This window comes from Phyllostomus hastatus, unplaced genomic scaffold (genome assembly GCF_019186645.2).
Source record: "Phyllostomus hastatus isolate PE091 unplaced genomic scaffold, TTU_PhHast_1.1 phas_scaffold_39, whole genome shotgun sequence".
Classification (NCBI taxonomy): Eukaryota; Metazoa; Chordata; class Mammalia; order Chiroptera; family Phyllostomidae; genus Phyllostomus; species Phyllostomus hastatus.
Genome location: NW_025334028.1, coordinates 3,374,404 through 3,394,947, shown reverse-complemented (window position 1 = coordinate 3,394,947; position 20,544 = coordinate 3,374,404). Strand labels below are relative to the sequence as shown.

At 35.8% G+C, this 20,544-nt stretch overlaps 1 protein-coding gene across 3 annotated transcripts in view; it reads left to right on the top strand.

Moving 5' to 3' along the window:
• EPC1 (enhancer of polycomb homolog 1) overlaps positions 1 to 20,544 on the top strand; it is a 114,194-nt gene that overhangs the window by 68,553 nt on the left and 25,097 nt on the right. For all 3 annotated transcript variants that reach the window (XM_045820137.1, XM_045820135.1, XM_045820136.1), the window contains exons 2-9: positions 4,758 to 4,917; positions 15,664 to 15,809; positions 16,761 to 16,967; positions 17,295 to 17,443; positions 18,284 to 18,443; positions 19,669 to 19,848; positions 19,930 to 20,019; positions 20,101 to 20,249. In XM_045820137.1, coding sequence (XP_045676093.1) covers positions 4,758 to 4,917; positions 15,664 to 15,809; positions 16,761 to 16,967; positions 17,295 to 17,443; positions 18,284 to 18,443; positions 19,669 to 19,848; positions 19,930 to 20,019; positions 20,101 to 20,249 — 1,241 coding nt within the window. The remainder of the gene's footprint in view (positions 1 to 4,757; positions 4,918 to 15,663; positions 15,810 to 16,760; positions 16,968 to 17,294; positions 17,444 to 18,283; positions 18,444 to 19,668; positions 19,849 to 19,929; positions 20,020 to 20,100; positions 20,250 to 20,544) is intronic.

Genomic DNA, 20,544 nt, shown 5'->3' with positions numbered 1-20,544 from the left:
CCCCTGAGTCTGTTTAGTTTTCTGTCTCCTTAAGATACAAGGTGGAAGAAAAGGAAAAACAAACAAACAGAACAGAATACCAGGACAGAGTAAAACTGAAAAAAGAACAAAAAAAGTTGCTGAGTGTAGCAAACAGGATTTCAGAGGTTGTGGCAAGAGTATTTCCAGAAAGTGGAAGGAGCAGTATCCCACAGAGTAAGGTAATTGATTTTTCCTCTGGGGTGGCTAGCTCTTCTCAAGAATGTTGGCTGCTGTCTGGCTCAGGTATATTGGGCCTCCAGAATTTCACATCCACTCCCCCAAGACACTCTCCCCTGTGCTTCCCACTCCCGACTCTTCTTGCACAGCTCCAATCTGCAGCACCCTCTTTTTGCCAGGACCCAAGGTGGGTAGCCGTAAGCACACAGCATGTGCTTTGCCCTTTTAAGGAACAAAAAAATAAGATGATGGGTTTATCTCTAGCAGTTTTTGTCTCTCCCCAGAACAAAGAGCCCCCACATTGCAGACTCCTTGATCTTTCTAAAGGATCTAGGTGCTTTAGAAATGTCCTTTGTGTGGGATATGTGGACTCTCCTGTAGTATTTGGAACCTGATTTTTATTGGTCAGTTTGTTGGTGGAAACTTTTCCACTGTCTGGCTGCCTAAGGGGCTCAACCCCAACCACACCTGCCTCTGCCTTGAGCAGGCTTCTAGGTATGGATTGGATCCCTAGCTGGGGCACGTACAGAAGGCCACCTATCAACTCTTCTCTCACACCAATGCCTCTCCCTCTCTCCCAAATCAGAATAGTCTTCTTTTAAGTCTCATATTGTCCTGATAGGGTACAGGGGAGGGAAGAGTCCAGCAGTAAAACTATAACATGGGGTGATGGCATGGACCTCCAGTAAGTCTCAGCCTTGGACTCCCTCCACTGTGCTTTTGTCACTGCACTTCTGCCGCAGTCCAGGCTGCCTCTTTCTACCCCCTGGCATTCCCAGGTTCTCTGCCAGTTCATAGCTACCTGAGTCAGACTCTGCCCCATTCACTGTTCCAGCAACACCTGGGGCCAAGGGAGGCTATAGCCCCTTCTTTGGCAAGTACCGCAGTCCCCAGGAGATTGGTTCTCAGTGGATGTAGAGATCACAGAGGCAAGCCCAGACATGGAGGTGCAGCCACTCTGGCAGCTTCTTCCCGAGGAGAATATTGCAAATTTCACAAAATGGCTACTGCTCCAAATCTTTGCAGCCAGAAACACCAGGCTGGGCATTGGCTGTAGTGGCGGTAGCAGTGACTCTGCCAGGAGAGTCTGGGTTGCTCACCCCAAAGTGCTCTCACAGGTTTATGGGCACTCGTATGCACATGCACTCACTCACACACCCTCTAATTCACAGTGGCTTGATTTTGGAGTTGATTGCTCTGGTTTAGCTGCAAGACTGGTCTGGCTGGGGCTGGAAGGAAGTGGACAGAGCTTCCACCTACCCTGTACCCATCTTGGAACTATCTGGTAAAAGGACATTTTTAATGATTAAGGAAAATAGATGACTTATGCATGACATTTATGTTCACTATCTCTCCTTACACTCACAAAAAAATCAAAAGATAAATCATGCCTCTCATGTCACCTACACAAAAGAAGTGATAATAGATTGAGCATTCTAAATTAGGAACAGAATGCAAAGCAGGAATAGTGTGCCTTACTTCCCCACTCCTTGCCTTGAGTTGTATGTATATATATGGGGGGGGCGTGAATCAAAGAAAAATTTTTCTGGACTTTTGAGGGTATCAGAATAGAAGAGTACAAGATCTGTCCAGAAAGTTGCAGGCATATAATGTGAAAATAGAGACACTTATTGAAGAAGATACGAGACACAAGAAACATTGTACAGAGGACAGTGATATATCAGTTCCCTTCAAAGTAGGCACCTTACAACCTCACACAGTTCTCCCAGTTGCCATCAGCTGCCCCGTCATAATCTCATGGACGGCCTGAAATCTCTTCCCTTTCAAAGGTGATTTTAGTTTTGGGAAAAGCCAGGAGTCACAGGGCACCAAATCTGGGCTATAGGAGGATTGGCTGAGTTACCTGGGTGATTTGATGTTTCATCAAAAAACCACAGATGTGATGCATGAGTGGGTGCGTTGTCATGATGAAGCTTCCAGTCACCTGAATAGTTTCCACAGAGGAATGTTCAAGCTTAATGCAAAATTGGATGCAAATTTGTTGTTCTACTCAGTCATTTTGAATGCAGTGGCCACACGGTATACATTCTCACTTAACAGATTCTACTGCCCCCACTGACTAATACGGTGAAGTCATTGTTCATGCATGTGCATTCCGGTCCACTCTCCTTGGCTGCCAGGTTACATCAGTGTTGTATAAAACATTCTCATTATATTAACAATGACTGGACTTTTTCTGGACAGACCTCATAACTCAACTTCCCAGCTGGGTCTCACAGAAGCACCCTGTGTCAGTGGGCAGTAGAGACCAGTAGACAGGACAACAAACTACCCAAGTATAAGAGAATATAATCAGCCATTGGTCATACTTCCTGCCCTCTACACCAGTGTTCCCCAACCTTTTTGGCACCATGGATTGATTTTATGGAAGACAATTTTTCCACAGACCAGGGGTGGAGATAATGGTTTCAGGATGATTCACGCATCTTACATTCAAGCTCACCTCCTGCTGAGCAGCCCAGTCAGTCCCGACAGGTCCAGATCGGTACTTGTCCAGAGCCCACAGGTTGTGGACCCCTGCCCTACACTTTCAGTTTCTACCAGTTCCCTGGGGCCCTTAGGCAACCTGAATCAAAGATCATAGTGAGTTATAAAAAGGGAAGTATCTGTTTATACACCCTGGTTTGTGACTGTACAACTTATATCTGTATCTGTTATTAGGCCTGACAAATCTATAAGAAGATTAATAAATTTGATCAAACTTTCCTGCATGGAAAAATACTGTAAATGAAATCAGAAGTCAAACTTCAGGAACATACTTGTAAAATATATTACTTAGGACTCATTTTCTTAATATTAAAAAGGAAATTACTCATGTATTTAAACATCAAGAAAAAAAAGCATTGACAATGAACAAAAAGCAGCAATATTTAAGGGAAGGAAAACTTAATCAGCATTGTAAAAAAATTAACAAGATAGGTGATTTTAAAATTCAAAAAGGATGTTAAATGACAACAAGGAATGATACGAATGTCATTCATAACCTTGTTGTACAAGGATCAATCAATTTGTACATTGTTGTAACCTCATATATATGCTTTCAGCACTTCATTTGTAATTTTTTTATAGATGATTTTACAAGTCCATAAAAAATGTATTTAATAGTACAGAAGTGGTTTTTGGAGTATTTGGGAAGAAAGGTTGGCATTTAGGTTGTTTCCAGGGGAGAGTTTCCTATCAGTTCTAGTTAAATAAATTATGGTACATCCATATAGTGTATACAATGGCAGCTGTTGTAAAAATTGTAGAAGTGTCACTATGGAAAGATATACAGACTATATCAAGTGACCAAGGGATAAAAGTTCTAGGGATAAAGCTCTGTATGTTGCACAGTAGAATCCTATATGTGTATTGAAATGTATATACACATATATTTAATACAGACTGCTTATGAGGACTGGAATTTTTTGTTTTCATACTTGTTTTCATACAAGTTTCATCCCGAAACTTGTATTTTATATACCATATTTTACAGTATATAATGAGTGCCCACATTTTTGGCCCAAACTTTCAGGAAAAAAATCTTTTGTTTTAACTTTTCAATTCGGTTTTTTATGTTTAGAAACAAAACCGATTATAGTACTCTAGGGCATTATTTTGCATGCAGATACTGTTATTGCTTTCTAGAGTTGTATTTTTAATGCATAAGCATAAAAGAATTAAAAACATTTATATAGATACAGAATTCATACTACATGTGTGTAAATGTGCATCCTAATTTTTCCCTCAAGAAATTTGGGTAAAATGGTGCACATTATACATGGCAAAATATGGTATTTAAGAAAAACATTAAATTTAATAAAATACTTAACCAAATTCACTGATTATAGGGTTGGAGGAGAACTTGATATTTTTAGGGCAGCTGGTAATATCACAAACTGGAAAAATCTTCCCTATATGCTAACTAAGTTAATTTTGAGCAACTGTTATGCCAGACATTATACTAAACACCTTATGTACATTTATCTTACTTAAATCTCTAACCAACCCTCTCAGGTAGATTCTGTTTTTCTCTTACTAGAGGAAATAATTTTAGACGATTGAATGAAGGACCTTGCCAAGAGACACAAACTCCAGGGTGTGTGCTTTCAACCCTTATACTGTCTGTACTACTGTTTGAAAGGGGCCTGGAAGTTCATATAAAAAGGTTTACTCCAGACTAAGGACCAGGTTTGAATCTCTGTCAGTTTCATCAACAAAAAATGGACTGATACCTCTACCTTTCTTTGAAAAGATCATATTTGTATGAAAGTACTGAATAGATTAAAAATTGGCAAAATATTTTTCATCCATAGCCTGCTTTATTCATACAAATTCAAATGTTTTTTAACCATTTTCTTTTGAATCTCATCTGTAAAATGCAAACTTTAACAGTTTTAGTCAACTTTTGGAATTTTTTGTACAATTCAACTCAATGTACTTTTTCTTAAATTGAAGAAATTAAAATTAACAAATGAACAAAAACCTCTTTATAAGACTATACATTTTGTTTGCTTTATTTTTAATATATAAGCTTACCTATTTTTCCTTCCTTTTAGGAACACCATCTTCAACGGGCTATTTCAGCACAGCAAGTGTATGGCGAGAAGAGGGATAATATGGTTATACCTGTCCCTGAGGCAGAAAGTAATATTGCTTACTATGAGTCTATTTATCCTGGGGAATTTAAGATGCCAAAGCAGCTCATTCACATACAGCGTAAGTAACTACTCTCTAATTATACTTTCTATATCTTACCATCTTTCTGTCTAACTCTTGACAGATTTTTATCTGTTCAAGGTTTTCAGTACTGATTTCATTGACCAGCATGGATGAAATGAGCATTATTAGAGCCCATTTTCAACTTTTAAAATTGTGCTTGAGATTTCTGCCTGACAAAAAAAGATAGCATTTTTATTCTAGATTTTTAGTTTCACCTCAGCATGGAATCTTACGTTACTTTAGACAAATAGGATAAAGAATATGCCTCAGATATTAGAAATGGGTTTCTTACTGTTCAGAAATGGTAATGTTAATAGTCTTAAAGAACTTCTTAATGTTAGCAGTCAGCAAACTTTCTGTAAGGTTCAGATGGTAAATATTTTAGGCTTTGTGAATCATTTTAGTCATTTGTCACAAGTACTTAGCTCTGATGTTTAAGGCACAGTCAGCAATAGATAATACACAAATAAATGAGAATGGCTATGTTCTCATAAAACTTTATTGACAAAAAAGATAGCAACCCAGTATCGGCCCATGGGCCATGTTTGCCAACCCTTGATCTGTATTTCTACTAATTTTTTTAATTTCAGTGCTCTAACTGGTAACTTGTTTCACTTTGTAGTGATAAATTCTTCATTAGAAATTATGTTATGGTAACTATCATATATAATGCTGAACAGCTGAGAGCTTATAGATTTAAGAGTTCATGTATATTTCATTGTCTCAGTCTCCTAGGATTTGACAACTTAAAAATATAGTTGAAAATTTACCAAGGTAAAATTGTAACAGCTTTCATTGTTGTCTTGACATTAATAACCAAGAGGTTTTTCCAGGAGCCTTTCTAGACATTTTTCAAGACAATACAAATCTATTTTGTTTTTATTGTTCTTTCTAAGGACATATGGAAACTATTTTTTAACTCATTAACTACTTTCTAACTCATTTAACTTTTTCTCCATATGAGCTAGTTTCTGTTCTGGATTTTAAACATTTATTATTAAATGTTAAAACCCAAAGTAAACATGGTGGCCATATTGGATCTTACCAGAATGATATTGGCATTTGATTTTTTTTAACTTTTTAGTTTATTAATCCTCTCATGAAAAATCCACACAATCACCATTGATAAAGTCACTGATAAATATTTATTCCTACTTTTTACCAGTAGCTTTATGGCTGGTTGGCTTTGCCAACCAACATTGGCTTTTGCAGTCTCTTTGACTTTCATTCCGTTCTTGTTTTTTTGCTGGGGTTTTTTTTTGTTTTGTTTTGTTTTGTTTTAAGAATTTTGTGTCATCCCAGAGAGTACACAGTTAATTCATTTTTCTTCCTTTTTGTTTAAGTTGACTTTTAGTGGGAGAGAGAAACATCAATTTTGTACCACTTATTTATGCATTCAGTGGTTTCTTCTTGTATATGCCCTGACCGGAAATGGAACCCACAACCTTGGCATTATCCGGACAGTGCTTTAACCAACTGAGCCACGTGGCTAGGGCCTTTTTTTGTTTTCTTGAGGTCTTCTTTTCATACAGGCCATGTCTTGAACGTCTGTGTTTGGATTCACTTTTCTTCGCATAATCCAGAGAATCATAAATCATGCCAAAGCTAGTTGTTTTGCCACCACCAAAATGGGTTATGAATCTGAATACAAAGATGACATGGTATGGCCATGTACATTTTAGCTAGTTTTTCCCACATTTTTGTCTTAGTTCCCAGGGTGAAGGACATCGATGACCATTTGTTTTCGCTGAAGCAATTTGTTAGTTGTACACTTCCTTGTCTGGATAGTTACTGTGTTGTTTATGATGGCAGCCTATCTTCAAGTAGTCAGTGAGGAAAAGAGCTATCGCATGTCTGTTTCATTATGTTTTATACCTGAAACCATCATAGCCAGAGTGACTATACCTGATTGATTCCCTTCTTGAGTCTGGAGAGCCTTTTGTGTCACCAATTTTGATTCATAACATTTCAGGCCCTAGTTATTCCCTCAGAGATAGTTCTGGAGGCTGCAAGTCCAAGATCAGGGTGCCTGCATGATCTGGTGAGGAGGGCTGTCTTCCAGACCATAGACTTCTTGTATCCTCACATGGTGGAAGGGAGCATTTGATATTTTTAACATGATTTTTTTTTTCATCTTTAACTTGTACCTGACTTTATTGATTTCCTTCAGGAAAAAAAAATAGTAATTTCATTCTACTAAAGGTGACTTTGAGGTAAACCAAAGAAGTGTGTTTTCTTGCACACTCACATGTTTAATTACATATAAGTCACAGACACAAATTTAACCAATTCTAGAACCTAAAAGTTGGTTCTCTGGAAAATCATATCAGTGTGAAAGTTCTAAATCTGATCTTCGTATATTGATTTACTAGAGCCAGATTGTATTCCATAGCCACAAGCTATATTATCTCACAAATGCATGTTTTTAGGTTTAAGTGGGATTGAGTAAGATAAAATTACATTAATCAATTTATATTAGCATTACTATCAGAAAAAAATAGCATGTTTTACAAATATAGACTGTTTATCGATAACCAAATTCCACAACACACATTTTACTGGTAACTAGTGAATTAAATTCTGATCAGAAAAGTCAAAAGGTACTATATTTAAAAAGGAATTGACTTTGCTGACATTGTAATCAAATAGTAATAAAATGACAGCATGATTATAGTTTATTTGGAAAGAAAAATTTTAATCAGTACAACTTTGAAGAATATGGTCTTTGGAAAGAAAGTCAAAATGCATTTTTTTCATTTGATAGGATCATGTGACCTTTCTTCTTTAGCCTGTTGATATGGTAGGTTACACCGTTGATTTTCAAATCCACTAACCAGCCTTACACGCCTAGAATTAGTCCTACTTGACTATGGTGTATTATTTTTTTCATACATTGTTGGATGGGATTTGCTAAAATTTTATTAAGCAAATTGTTCTTATTCTGTTTTCTGGAAAAGATTGTGAAATTGATGTTAATTTAAAAATTGGCATTGGCTTTTAATATACTATAATAAATAAGAAAAAGCTAATTATAGCATAAATTTCTGCAAAGTTAACATTGCATCTTGACTGCTAGGTAGTCTAGTAAATTGCCTCAAATTACATATATGAACTGGTTCATTTCAATTCAGTTAATTTCTGTTATGTAAAGCTCTTAAACAAAAGTGACATAAACTGTTTTTTTGTTGTTGTTGTTGTTTTAAGGATGATAATTAGTATGTCCTAAAAAAGTAGTGGCCAGACATGTTAGAATTGTGTATTGTATTCCCCTCTTCACCCTCAGAGCATTATTTTCCATGTGAATAGCTGTAAACCTACTTTTGCTCCACCCTATATTACTGTATTTATAGGCTCTGGGAGTCTTGTGGAAAAAGTTTATTTTAGCCAAGCATTTTCCAATTGTATTCATTACATGTTATCTGTTAACATTTCATTCAACATTAGTTTAGACATTCTCAACTCTGTTCTTTTCTTCAACTGGCTTAGTAAAGAGATCATCCTAGTCAGAGCTCTGAAGAAAGAAACCCATATAAAAATCATTATCTCCTTCTTTAGTTCCAGACTGTGGGTACCTTCTAATCTATTTCACTGAGTATTATTCAACATTTCCTGATCCAAAGAGTCTTAATGTTTTTATTTCTTTAGATTGGTAACCTGTAAAGCTTCTAGATTATACAGCTAGGACTTCTCCTTTCCTATTTATACTGGAAGAAAGGACAAAACAATTCTGACCAGAAGACGGGAACTGTTCTCTCTCCCTGTTCCCCATTCACTTGGGTTTCAAAGTTCTGCTGTTAATCCTCAAAGGAAACATTTTTTAAAAGGTCTTGATATATATTTATATATGTATATGTGTGTATATAGTTACAGATACATGCATTTCTAGTCCTATCCACTGGAAGGCTCAAGAAGCAAAAATTTTCCACCACAATGAGCACACCTAGCACCTATTTTTTAATCCATTCCCTACTAAATGGAACCAAAACTGTGGAGAAATGGCTGATTCCAGGGCTGGGGCAGGGTAGGTACAAGATGAACCTGGAACATCTTGTAATGCCAGAAATGAAGCCCTCACGGGGACATAGGAATTTCCACTGGCTAATTCTGGGACAGTCTAAACAAGGGAATATTTAAATACAATGATGAATTATAAACCATTGAAAAAGTAGTAATTCATTAGTCCAAAGTGATGATAAACAGATGAGTGGTAGAGAAGAGTACCTCTCATGCTTGTACAGTGGAGTGCAAGTACTGAATGTAAAGAGAGGATTGGAGTTGGGGAATTATTTTCACAATCACCATGATGATTGGATCACATATGAATCATCAGTGTGTGCTCAATATAAGATGAAATTTGGATGAGGCACAGGATATTTGCATGGTCTTAAACTCTCCCACAAACTGCTTATTAGTTACAAGGATGGAAGAAATACAGTGAGTAATCAGGTGATCTCTTGACTGGTGATCAAATTTATCATCACTTATGAGGAACAGATGAACATTGTGTGCCTTCTACATATGATATCCTGAGGAAGACTAAGAAAATTGAGTATGCAGTATGCCAGCCAACAGTGCCTAAACTAGTAACAATGGGAAAAAATCAGACACAAATGAGGAATGTGATGATAATAAGTAAAAATAAAATAATATCCTGGGAAGAGGAATATTTTCTTCAAAAATATCTATGTCTTAGCCCTGGCTGGTGTAGCTAAGTGGATTGAGCTTGGGCTGCAAACCAAAGTGACGCAGGTTCGATTCCCAGTCAGGGTACATGCCTGGGTTGCACGCCATGACCCCCAGCAACTGCACATTGATGTTTCTCTCTCTTTCTCCCTCCCTTCCCTCTCTAAAAAAACAAATAAATAAAATCTTTAAAAAATATATCAATGTCTTAAAAGACAAAGCATGGGGGTGTAAAGTACAGCATAGGGAATATAGTCAATAATATTATAATAACTGCATGGTGCAAGGTGGGTACTAGAGTTTTTGGGAAGGGTCACTATAACTTTTAAAAAATATCTAACCACTATGCTATACACCTGAAACTAATATAAAATATTATTGAATGTCAACTGTGATTGAAAATTATTTTTTTAAAGACAAAGACAGTGGAAATGTTCCATATTGTAGTTGACTATAGTGACAATAAGGAAAATAATACCTAATCCTAGACTGGTCCTATGCTGAAGGGAGAGAATATTATAAATTATTAGATTAGCTGACAAATTAGAATATAAACAGGAGGTTACATTGTATGAATGTAAATTTATGAAGTTGATGACTATACTGTGATTATATAAAAGAATCTCTATTAGGAAATATACTCTGAAGTATATTTTGCAGTAAAGAATGATGTATATTACTCTGATGGCTCAAAAAATAAAGTGTGTGTGTGTGTAGAGAAAGAGAATGCTCGCACACATGCAAATGATAAAACAATATTATTTTAACAATGGGTGAATTTGGGTAAAAAATTTTCAGGAATTCTTGTAGTTTTATTTTTCAGCTTCTGTAAGTTTAAACTTAATTATAAATTAAAATATTTTTTAAAAATAGGTTCACATAGAGCTTACTTTTCTATTGCCTGTCAGACACAGATGTGTCCTGTCTTTATGCCCTTATTCTGAAAGAGTACATATTTTCCTTTTTGCCTGCCTCCACATCTCACTATGCATACATTCTTCCCCGCATTATTCTTCTGGTACTATTTCTGACAGGAAAAATCTATAGCATGAGCCACAGAGCTTTATCTATAAAGGATTTTTTTTCTTTTTTATTTAATTTAATTTAATTTTCAAGAGAGGGGAAGTGAGGGAGAAGGGGAGGGTGAAAAACATCAATGTGAGAGAGAAACAGTCATCACTTGCCTCTTGCCTGTACCCCGACCAGAGACCAAACCTGCAACCCTGACAGGTGTCCTGACCAGGAATGGAACTAGTAACCTTTTGCTTTGTGCGATAATACCCAACCAACTTAGCCACCCTGTGGTCAGGGCTAAAAAAGAATTTCAGAACTTTCAAATGCAAGTTTCTCCATTTACTCTCCCAAAGTACATTCAAAGAAGTTCCTTGTCTGGTTAGCCAGTGATAGTTTTGTTACCTTAGGTCAAAGACAAAGATGTCAAACACCCACCATTCCATAGTAAATATTACTATTGTAGTAGTCTTTCCTGCTGCTCAGAATTTATTCCAGGAGTTTTGCAAGTAGTCATTGAGAGTTAGTGCTTGAGTTGATACCTATTTACCATTTCTGTTCCGAGAAATTTTTCCTCAACCTTGGCTAGTGTGTCTGTCTTTTAATCAGGGATTATATTCTGATATTCTGTTCCTAATCCACATCTGGTGCCATTTCATGGACCCAAATATTATTTTATTATTTGTTTTTTGTATTTTAAAAATACTGTCTGGAGTGGTAGACATACCTACCTGTACAGTCGTCCCTCGCTATATCGCGGTTCACTGATTGCGACTTCACTGTAAACTGAGATACAGTGAAGCTGTAATCCGTGAACCTTGATATAGCGAGGGACGACTGTATACTTCACTGATGAGTACCCATATAGAATTTTATATGCTGTTAAAATTACGTAGGTTTAAGAGTGTAGAAAGTGTTTAAGAGCATATGAAATGTTTATAAGAGTATAGGAAAGGTTTATAGGAGTGTAGGAAAGGTTTATAAAGCCTTAAAATATATGTAAATAATAAAATAAATATAACGCCGCTACTTAACGGATTTTCACCTATTGCATGGGGATCTCTGGAACGTAACTCCTTCAATAGGTGAGGGATCACTGTATACACTCACTGTGAGCCACAATATGGCATTTGTTACATAAACATTTATATATGTTTCGTCTCTATCACTGAACTCTTAAATCTGAGTGCAAGTACCATGGCTTGTACCACTTGATTTAAAATAATCAATTTATGTGTATGGTGTTCCTTCTGCTTAGGTTTATTTTCTATTGCATTTTCTCCCTATGTGCATTATTGATGTGGACACCGGCCTGCAGTGAGATGAGACAGATTCACATGGACTGCTGAGTCCTGTGGAGGAAAAGAGACAGCACAGCCACTCTCTCAAGGGGAGAGTGCCTGTACCCTTGCCTTGACAAGCTTTTATTAGGTTCAATTTGCATAGGAATACGGGGTATATACATAAAGCTCATCAATCATTGTCAGGCAGAAATGATTAATGTTATCTATTGTAGATAACATTAGATAATTATCTAATGTAGCTAATATCTATAATAGATAACATTCAGAGAACTGAAGATTTATTGAGTCATGGTCAGATAGTTAAAGAAAGAACTGCAAAACTTTGGGAAACAAATTCACTTCATGATTGGACCCTTATCATTTAAATTGAGGGCATTAGCAAAGCAGGTTTCACAGGATATTACACATTCTTTCTTAGGCCTGATTGCCTCGGGAACCTGCCCTTTCCTGCCCTTTCCAGCACAGGGCCGCACCCACCTCCAGCATTGTTTCAGGCTTAGGCCAAGCAGGAGAAGTAAGGCAGCCAAGAGATTAGGAGACTTCTTGCAGACAGAATGAGGACTCAGGCCATGTCAAAGCCGAGGGGCGAGGGTCCATCACCCCCTTTCTCTATAGCCCCCAAGTCCTTCCCTGAGGGCCCCTTGTGACCATGCTGTTGTAGGTCATCTCTCCCTTGAGGAATCTTACCTGTCATTGGCTAACCAGTTCATGCACTGGGGCCAGGCAGGGTGAAGTAAAGTGGGCAGAGGCTGTGCTCCTACCAGGGGGATAAGCTTTGTCTCCTTAGTGGCTTAGAATCCCAAGGTCTCTCACCCAGCCTTAGCCATGGGGGGGTTACAGCCTCTGAAACCAGGCAGGGTGATTCCCAACACATTATACTCGGTTTTGTTTAACCACGTGCATATCTTTGTCCCTATTAAATATTTTTAAAGGAGTCAGCTTCTACAGTATGGCTCCCATTATTTAATAATTATTGGCTAGCTAGGTCTCATTTTAGTTGTCAGAACTTAACTACATGAGGCAGCTCATTGGCCTTATTCTCTCTATAGCCTGTTTTCTACTTTCAACACAGTAATGTGGCCCAGAAAATTTGAAGACTCTCTTATTTCTAGGACCATGAGAAATATGTCTTCATCAGCTGTGGTTCAACTGTTAATTGGAATTGCAGGTTTCGCTGAAACTAATTACACTTTAATCATTGTCTGTAAGTTTATTTTGGTTAAATGAAGTCCTAAAGTGAATTTTTTTAATATTAACTTTTTTCTGTAGTCTTAGTAATTTATATCTCATCAAAAATTGGCTGTCTTTATATTTTAAGATCTTAGATGTATTTGTACCAAGTAAAAGAATAGCTTCCTGCAGAGGCTAGAGCAATCTCACTCTCAGATACTTGTTAATTTCACTGGAAAACACACCGAAATCCCTAGGACAGGAATTTTCTTTTCCAGTCTTGATTCTGCTGCCTGATATGTTGGACATGACTTGACATTGATGATAAAACGTATGACAGAAGTATGTCAAATGTATTTTGATAATGTAAAAGTAAATTGGTATTGGATAAGCTTGGTTAGTTTTTGTTTTTTGAATAATTAAGGTTTGTAAATGTGATTTGGTCTAAGGAAAAAATCAACTTTATAGTGAAGGATGCAGAAGTAATGTATAAATGGGACCCTAAAAGTATGTAAAATATGCCCTTAAGAAGGCAGAACATTTGCCGGTTAGTCCCTATTAGTTTTTCAGTTTGGTTTTCTGAATTAATCTACATCACCACTCTTTAATAGAACTTTTAATGATAATGGAAATGTTCTGTAATCTTTCCCGTCTGGTACAGCACTAGCCACATGTCGCTATTTGTGGCTTGAAATGTGGCCAGTGTGACTGAGGTACTGAAATTTAACTTAATTAATTTAAATTTAATTAGACACATATGGCTAGTGGTTACCCTATTTAACAACACAAATATGCATTATCTTGGTCAGAGACAAGAAAAACAAATGTTTTTAATCCAATTAAGTTTTAATCTACTTCGAAAAGTCTAGAAGGTCTGTTTACATAGCAATAACAAACAATTAGATCATGAGAAATCCTTGGAGGGCCTGTGGTTGCAATCAACATGGATACAAAGATGGTAACATATGTCTATGGCCGGAGTAGCTCAATTGGTTGGTGCGTCATTCCATAACCAAAAGTTTAGGAGTTCAATTACCAGTCAGGGCACATACCTAGGTTGTAGGTTCCATCTCTTGTCCTGGAGCATATCATCCCTGGTTTGGACACGTACTCTCTCTCTCTTCCTCTCTCTTTCTCCCTTGGATGAGGGGGAAAAATTTTTTTTAAAGATGTGTTAACTAGAGATTTTTATGAGGGAGTCTTAATATTCATTTTCTTGAATTAAGAATGTGATAGAAGTGTGATGTGGGTCAAAATAGAAAATGAAGCAATGATATAATATATTCTTTTTATTTTTCAATTACAGTTTACATTCAATATTATTTTATATTACTTTCAGGTATAGAGCACAGTGGTTAGACACATATAATTTACAAAGTGGTCCCCCGTTAAGTCTAGTATCCACCTGGCACCATACATAGTTATTACAATACAGGGTGGGACAAAAGTAGGTTTATAATTTGAGTATGTGAAACAGGTTATTCCTGTATTATTTATTAATTATTGAATTATCTACGTGAAAAATTGTAAACCTACTTTTGCCCCACCCAGTATTATTGACTATATTTCCTATGCTGTACTTCACAGGAGTGGATGTCAGGTTGGGTTTTGAAAAAAGTAAATAGTCGTATATTAGGTGGCAAGGCAGAAAACAACTAATGTGAAACTTGAAGACGTGAAACAGCTTGCTGTATGAGACATGAAATTTAATGTTGCTAGGTTATAATATGGTACTGATGAGACTGCACAAAGTAAATCAAAAAGGGCTTCATAATTGTAAGGATTTGGATTCTAAGGTGATAGGAAGTTGGAGGAATTTAAGCAAGGGAAAGATGTGAGACAAGTTATGATAGAAAACTACTTAACACTTTACATTTTGGTCATCCCTGCCTCATGTTGATAAGTAATTAAATGACATTTGATAATATAGAGCAGTGGTTCTTGCCCCTTTTTCAAATATTGACAAATATAGGAAGCACCTCACATTTGTCACCATGACAGTGAGTCTCATGAGGATGCAAATATTTGGGCACAAACCTCCTTAGACCAGAGTGCACTCGCTGAGTGGTAGTTATTATAGCTGTTGGCAGTGGCTTCTAACTAACACCTCAGCTCAACTCTACTCCCTAAGCTTTTGGTAAAGTAGTATTTACTTTAAATATTCTAGAAACAATTTTATTTAAAAACCGTATCTTTTTAGATTATATCAAACCATATTGAAATTGCTGATAATTTATCAGGTTTTGAACTACAGCACTTTCATATAGTTCAAGCCAATACATTTTATAATCTCTGTTCTTAATAATGGACTTCTAGTTTATTTGCTTTTGGGAGTGGGGCCACATCCATTGTCTTTTATCACATATCTATATTAACAGTAAGATAATCTCATTTCTTGAACTTTAAATGTGGGAAACATCTATAAGCTTAGATTGTATATCTAAAAACAAAATCCCCCCCCAAAAAATCTTTCTTATTTCTTTAGAAAGTCTAGGTCTTGTTTTTATCCAGGTGTCTGTTAGAAGGTTTGTCCGTGCACTCACAGTAAATGATTGCTTATGGTTTCTTCTGTTAGCTTTTAGTTTGGATGCTGAGCAGCCTGACTATGATTTGGATTCTGAAGATGAAGTATTTGTGAATAAATTAAAAAAGAAAATGGACATTTGCCCATTACAATTTGAGGAGATGATTGACCGTCTAGAAAAAGGAAGTGGTCAGCAGGTACAATTTCAATGTATATATAAAAAATTTGTGTGTATGTTTATATGGGAATAGCATTGGGTTGGCCAAAAAGTCTTCTCTGTTTTTTCCATAAAATAAGATACACATTTTTCTTTTTCACCAATAACTTTATTGATTTAGATATTTTGAGTATGTTGGCTATCTCCTGCATGGTATAACACTGATTGTTCTTGATTAATGTCTCAGTTTGATCACTATCCACCTCAACTGGTCTACCTGTCAAGCATTCTTCAGCAAGAAATCTCCAGCATGAAACTTTGCAAACCACTTTTGACACAATCAGTCATAGCACCTTCTACATACACTACACAAATCTATCTTTGCATTTTTGCAGATTGCGTTTTTACCTTCCTTGAAATAATAAAGTATAATATGCCTAAAATGTTGCATATTTTCTTCCATCTTCAGTATCAAAATGGCTACACAAAAATTCACCAATTTTTATTTTTTTTAAATGCATACTGTTATGACAGCTGTCACAATACAGTCTAACAAAACTGTTTCAAATGAAGTTAAGCTAAGTGCTACTAGAGCCAGCTTACGGGGCTGGGGGGCGGGGGACAAACGAACTTTTTGGCCAGTCCATTGCAGTGTTGGGGAGGGATAAATGAGCAGGCTTGTGAGTTAGCAAGCATGAATTCTTATCCTGTCTCTGCCCACTATAACCTGTATAATGTTGAGCAAGATATTTAAATTTCTCTGTGCCTCAATTTTCCCATCTGTAAAATAGAGCCGATAAATATCATAGAATGTAGTAAAAATTAAAAATAAAACAATATATAAAGCATCTAGCTCGATGACTAATGTATCTAAGGTATTCTGCATGTTTGCTATTGTAAATACTGTTATTTTGATGTCATTTAAATTTGGAAGTACCTTTGAACCTTATATATGTCTTATATGAAAATGACATAATAATTTTACATTTAGCCAGTCAGTCTGCAGGAAGCCAAATTACTACTAAAAGAAGATGATGAATTAATTAGAGAAGTATATGAATACTGGATTAAAAAGAGAAAAAGCTGTCGAGGGCCATCTCTTATCCCATCAGTAAAACAAGAGAAGCGAGATGGTTCCAGCACAAATGATCCTTATGTGGCTTTTAGAAGACGCACTGAAAAAATGCAAACTCGAAAAGTAAGTGAATTGGGGAAATTTTATAATCTTTTTTTATATAAGAAAAACTATTTATAGTTATGAATACCTCAGTATCTGGAGGCTGTGTTTTGTGCTCAAATAGAGTTTCTGTACAGTAAAATGAAAACAAATAACTTTAAATTGGTATATTTTAATGTTCAGTCATTTAAAATCATATACAAAATTGATTTCCTAGTGATCCATGACCCCATTCAGTGTTTTTAACTATTTTTCTAGCCCTTCAAATACATATATTCTTATGTACATTAGTAGCTATATACAGAATGCCGCTAACTAGGAATTCTCATTACAACTTTATATTTGCAGAATCGCAAAAATGATGAAGCCTCTTATGAAAAAATGCTCAAGCTGCGTCGAGATCTAAGTCGAGCTGTTACTATTTTAGAGATGATTAAAAGAAGAGAAAAGAGTAAAAGGGAGCTATTGCACTTAACACTGGAAATTATGGAAAAGAGGTACAGTACATTTTAATGGCATTAGAAAGTTTGGTAGTATTAGCATTTTGTATACTGCATCAATTTATTTCCTAAGCAGTTATCTTTAACTCTAGAAATATCTTCTTTTAAATGTGTGATACGATATACTTAATATAATTTTATATGTATATCTCCCTATTCATTTTCTTTGAAAGTGATTATGTTCAGTAAAATTAAAATATGCTAGGTATTTTCATTTTGAAATCTTATTCTTTTGTCCTTATGTGAGTGTGTGCAGAGCTATAAGAGAGAACGTTTGTTAATTTAAAATTTTTACTTTATAGGAGAAAAGGGTAAGGTCCATAATTTTAACATTCAAATAACCATTCAGCAAGGTACACAATGAAAACTTGAAGCCTTAGTCCCTTAATCACCTATTTCCTATCCCCCCCCCCCCAAAAAAAACACTATTAAATTTCTTATGATTGAGTTCAGAAAAATTAGTTTTTATAGCACAGGCAATTCAAATTAGCAGAAAGTTCCTCAGCATCATTTTAAGTATTCATTTCAATTTCAACATCTCCAGCAAATCTTTCACCAAAATTTCTAAGTTAACATTCAAACCTTTGGTGGTTTTTCTTTTCTGTTTTATTTTTTTCTACAGTCATCTATTTATGGTGCCAAGATAAAAGTATAAGCCTAAAAGTGAAAGGAAAAAACTAAGGGAATTATGTAATCTTTAATTTTAATAAGCATTCACCAAATTAATCATAGTTTAACTGTAATTTTACCAAGTCTAATCAGTGTTTATAATTAATAGTCATAAGGATAAGTACTTACAGAACTAACTTTTTAAACTCTCTTTTTTTTAAATTTCAGGTATAATTTGGGTGACTACAATGGAGAGATTGTGTCTGAGGTTATGGCACAAAGACAGCCAGTGAAACCTACTTATGCCATCCCCATCATCCCTATTACTAATAGCAATCAGTTTAAACATCAGGAAGCAGTGGATGTGAAGGAGTTTAAAATCAATAAGGTGATACAAAGTTTTGTGATTAAAATAGCTGATAATGGAGTAGTAGTTTATCATTAGAATCAGAGTGAAACATAAAATTATATATAAACTGTACCATGAAATATGCTTCAAAGCCAGCTTTTCATTCAAATTATGCCTGTTGCTATAACTATAGAGCTTGTAAATAATAATTAATTTTGTAATTAACTTTTCCCAAAACACCGTAATGCCATAAACTGCATAAAACTTGACAGAAATATTTAGCATATTTACATAATTATACTTGCCATGATCTTTTCCTTCCCAACAAATACCATTTTTGCCTCTAATTGTTTTTGCCTTTTTTCCTACACATAAAATTCCTAGCCTCTGCCATCCCTGCCATACATATTTCTAACTCAGTCACAGTGGCCTGTATGCTTTATCCTTGCATTTCCCTTGTTTAATGATTTAATATATTTATCCTCTAAAACTGCTCAAAATTCACCACTCCAGAATGCCCTCATTGTTTAGCTAGTAATAAATCTTTACTATTTATTTTTAGCATTATGGCTTTATTTTCCACTGTGTTAATAGTAATCTGAAGTCTGCTATAGAGCAGACTTCATATTACTTCATACATATGTCAAGTTATTTTCATTATTTTTTCCCCATATTGATTCTTAATTCTTTAGAATAAAGACTAGATACCTTTTTTGTTGTTGTTCTTCTCCTAGTATTTTTATTTTTTTAATCCTCACCGAAGGATATGTTTATTGAGTTGAGAGAGAGGGTGGAAGAGAGAAAAATTTATGTGAGAAACATCAATCAGTTGCTTCTTGTACATGCCCAACCAGGGATCGAAGCTGCAACCATTTGGTGTACTAGATGACACTCCCAGACAACTGAGCCCACCCAACTAGGGCAATATTTTTATAGAAAATTAAGAAAAAGAAACAGGAACCAGCAGTAAATACTAATTGCATTTATAGGGTTTCAGAAGCTATATAACTGGTATTCTTTTCCTTTAATTGGAACAAAATATTTTATCAGATTGTGTTTTAAGTTGTAGGAGCATATTCATGTTTTCACAGAGACCAACCAAGCTCTAAGACTTTACAAGATGACAAAACATGAGAGTTTTGTATCTTTTATGAATATGAATGCCTGTATTATAACAGTAAACTTCTTTTTAAATCTTTCCTAAAACTGTGAGTTTGTTCAACATAGTTTCCTAATGTTTGATTAATTCATGGTTTTATTGTAGCAAGATAAAGCTGATCTTATCCGGCCTAAACGTAAATATGAAAAGAAGCCTAAAGTCTTACCATCATCTGCTGCTGCTCCTCCTCCTCAACAGATGGGTCCTGCTGCACTGCCAGTCTTTAATGCTAAAGATTTAAATCAGTATGATTTCCCCAGCTCAGATGAAGAACCTCTCTCCCAGGTAAATACAAGAATTTTTCTATGAATATAGAGGAAGAATGTAAAAAGTCAAATGTTTTGACTCACTGCATTTTATTTAAAGGTTTTGTCTGGTTCTTCGGAAGCTGAGGAAGAGAATGATCCAGATGGTCCCTTTGCTTTCCGTAGGAAAGCAGGCTGTCAGTACTATGCTGTAAGTTTCAGGCTCTCTTTTTAAATAAACTGTTTACCTTTAACTGGCCAAATAAAATAATTTGGGTTTTTTTTTTTTAAGCCTCACTTAGACCAAACTGGCAACTGGCCTTGGACAAGTCCTGAAGACGGAGGATTAGGGGATGTACGATATAGATACTGCTTAACTACCCTCACCGTACCCCAAAGATGTATTGGATTTGCACGAAGACGGGTTGGACGAGGTGGAAGGTAAGGTATTTCTGTATCTTAAGCATGGGGATATTTTTGACAATAGGGTAATCAAATTTAAAATTTAAATTGAGGTAATCCTTCTCAACAGTTTATTTGTTCCCATTTGCTGTTCTTGACTGATGTTTTTGTTTGAAATACTTTGTCTTGCTACCTGGTTCTTATACAACCCTCTTTTAATGCATAACTAATGGATCCCTAATGGAGCTGCTTTTTCCCCCCAAGTTTGAAAACCTCACGTATCTGTCCTCACAGATAGAATTCTAAAAAAAGGCACCAGGTAAAGGCAAATGTA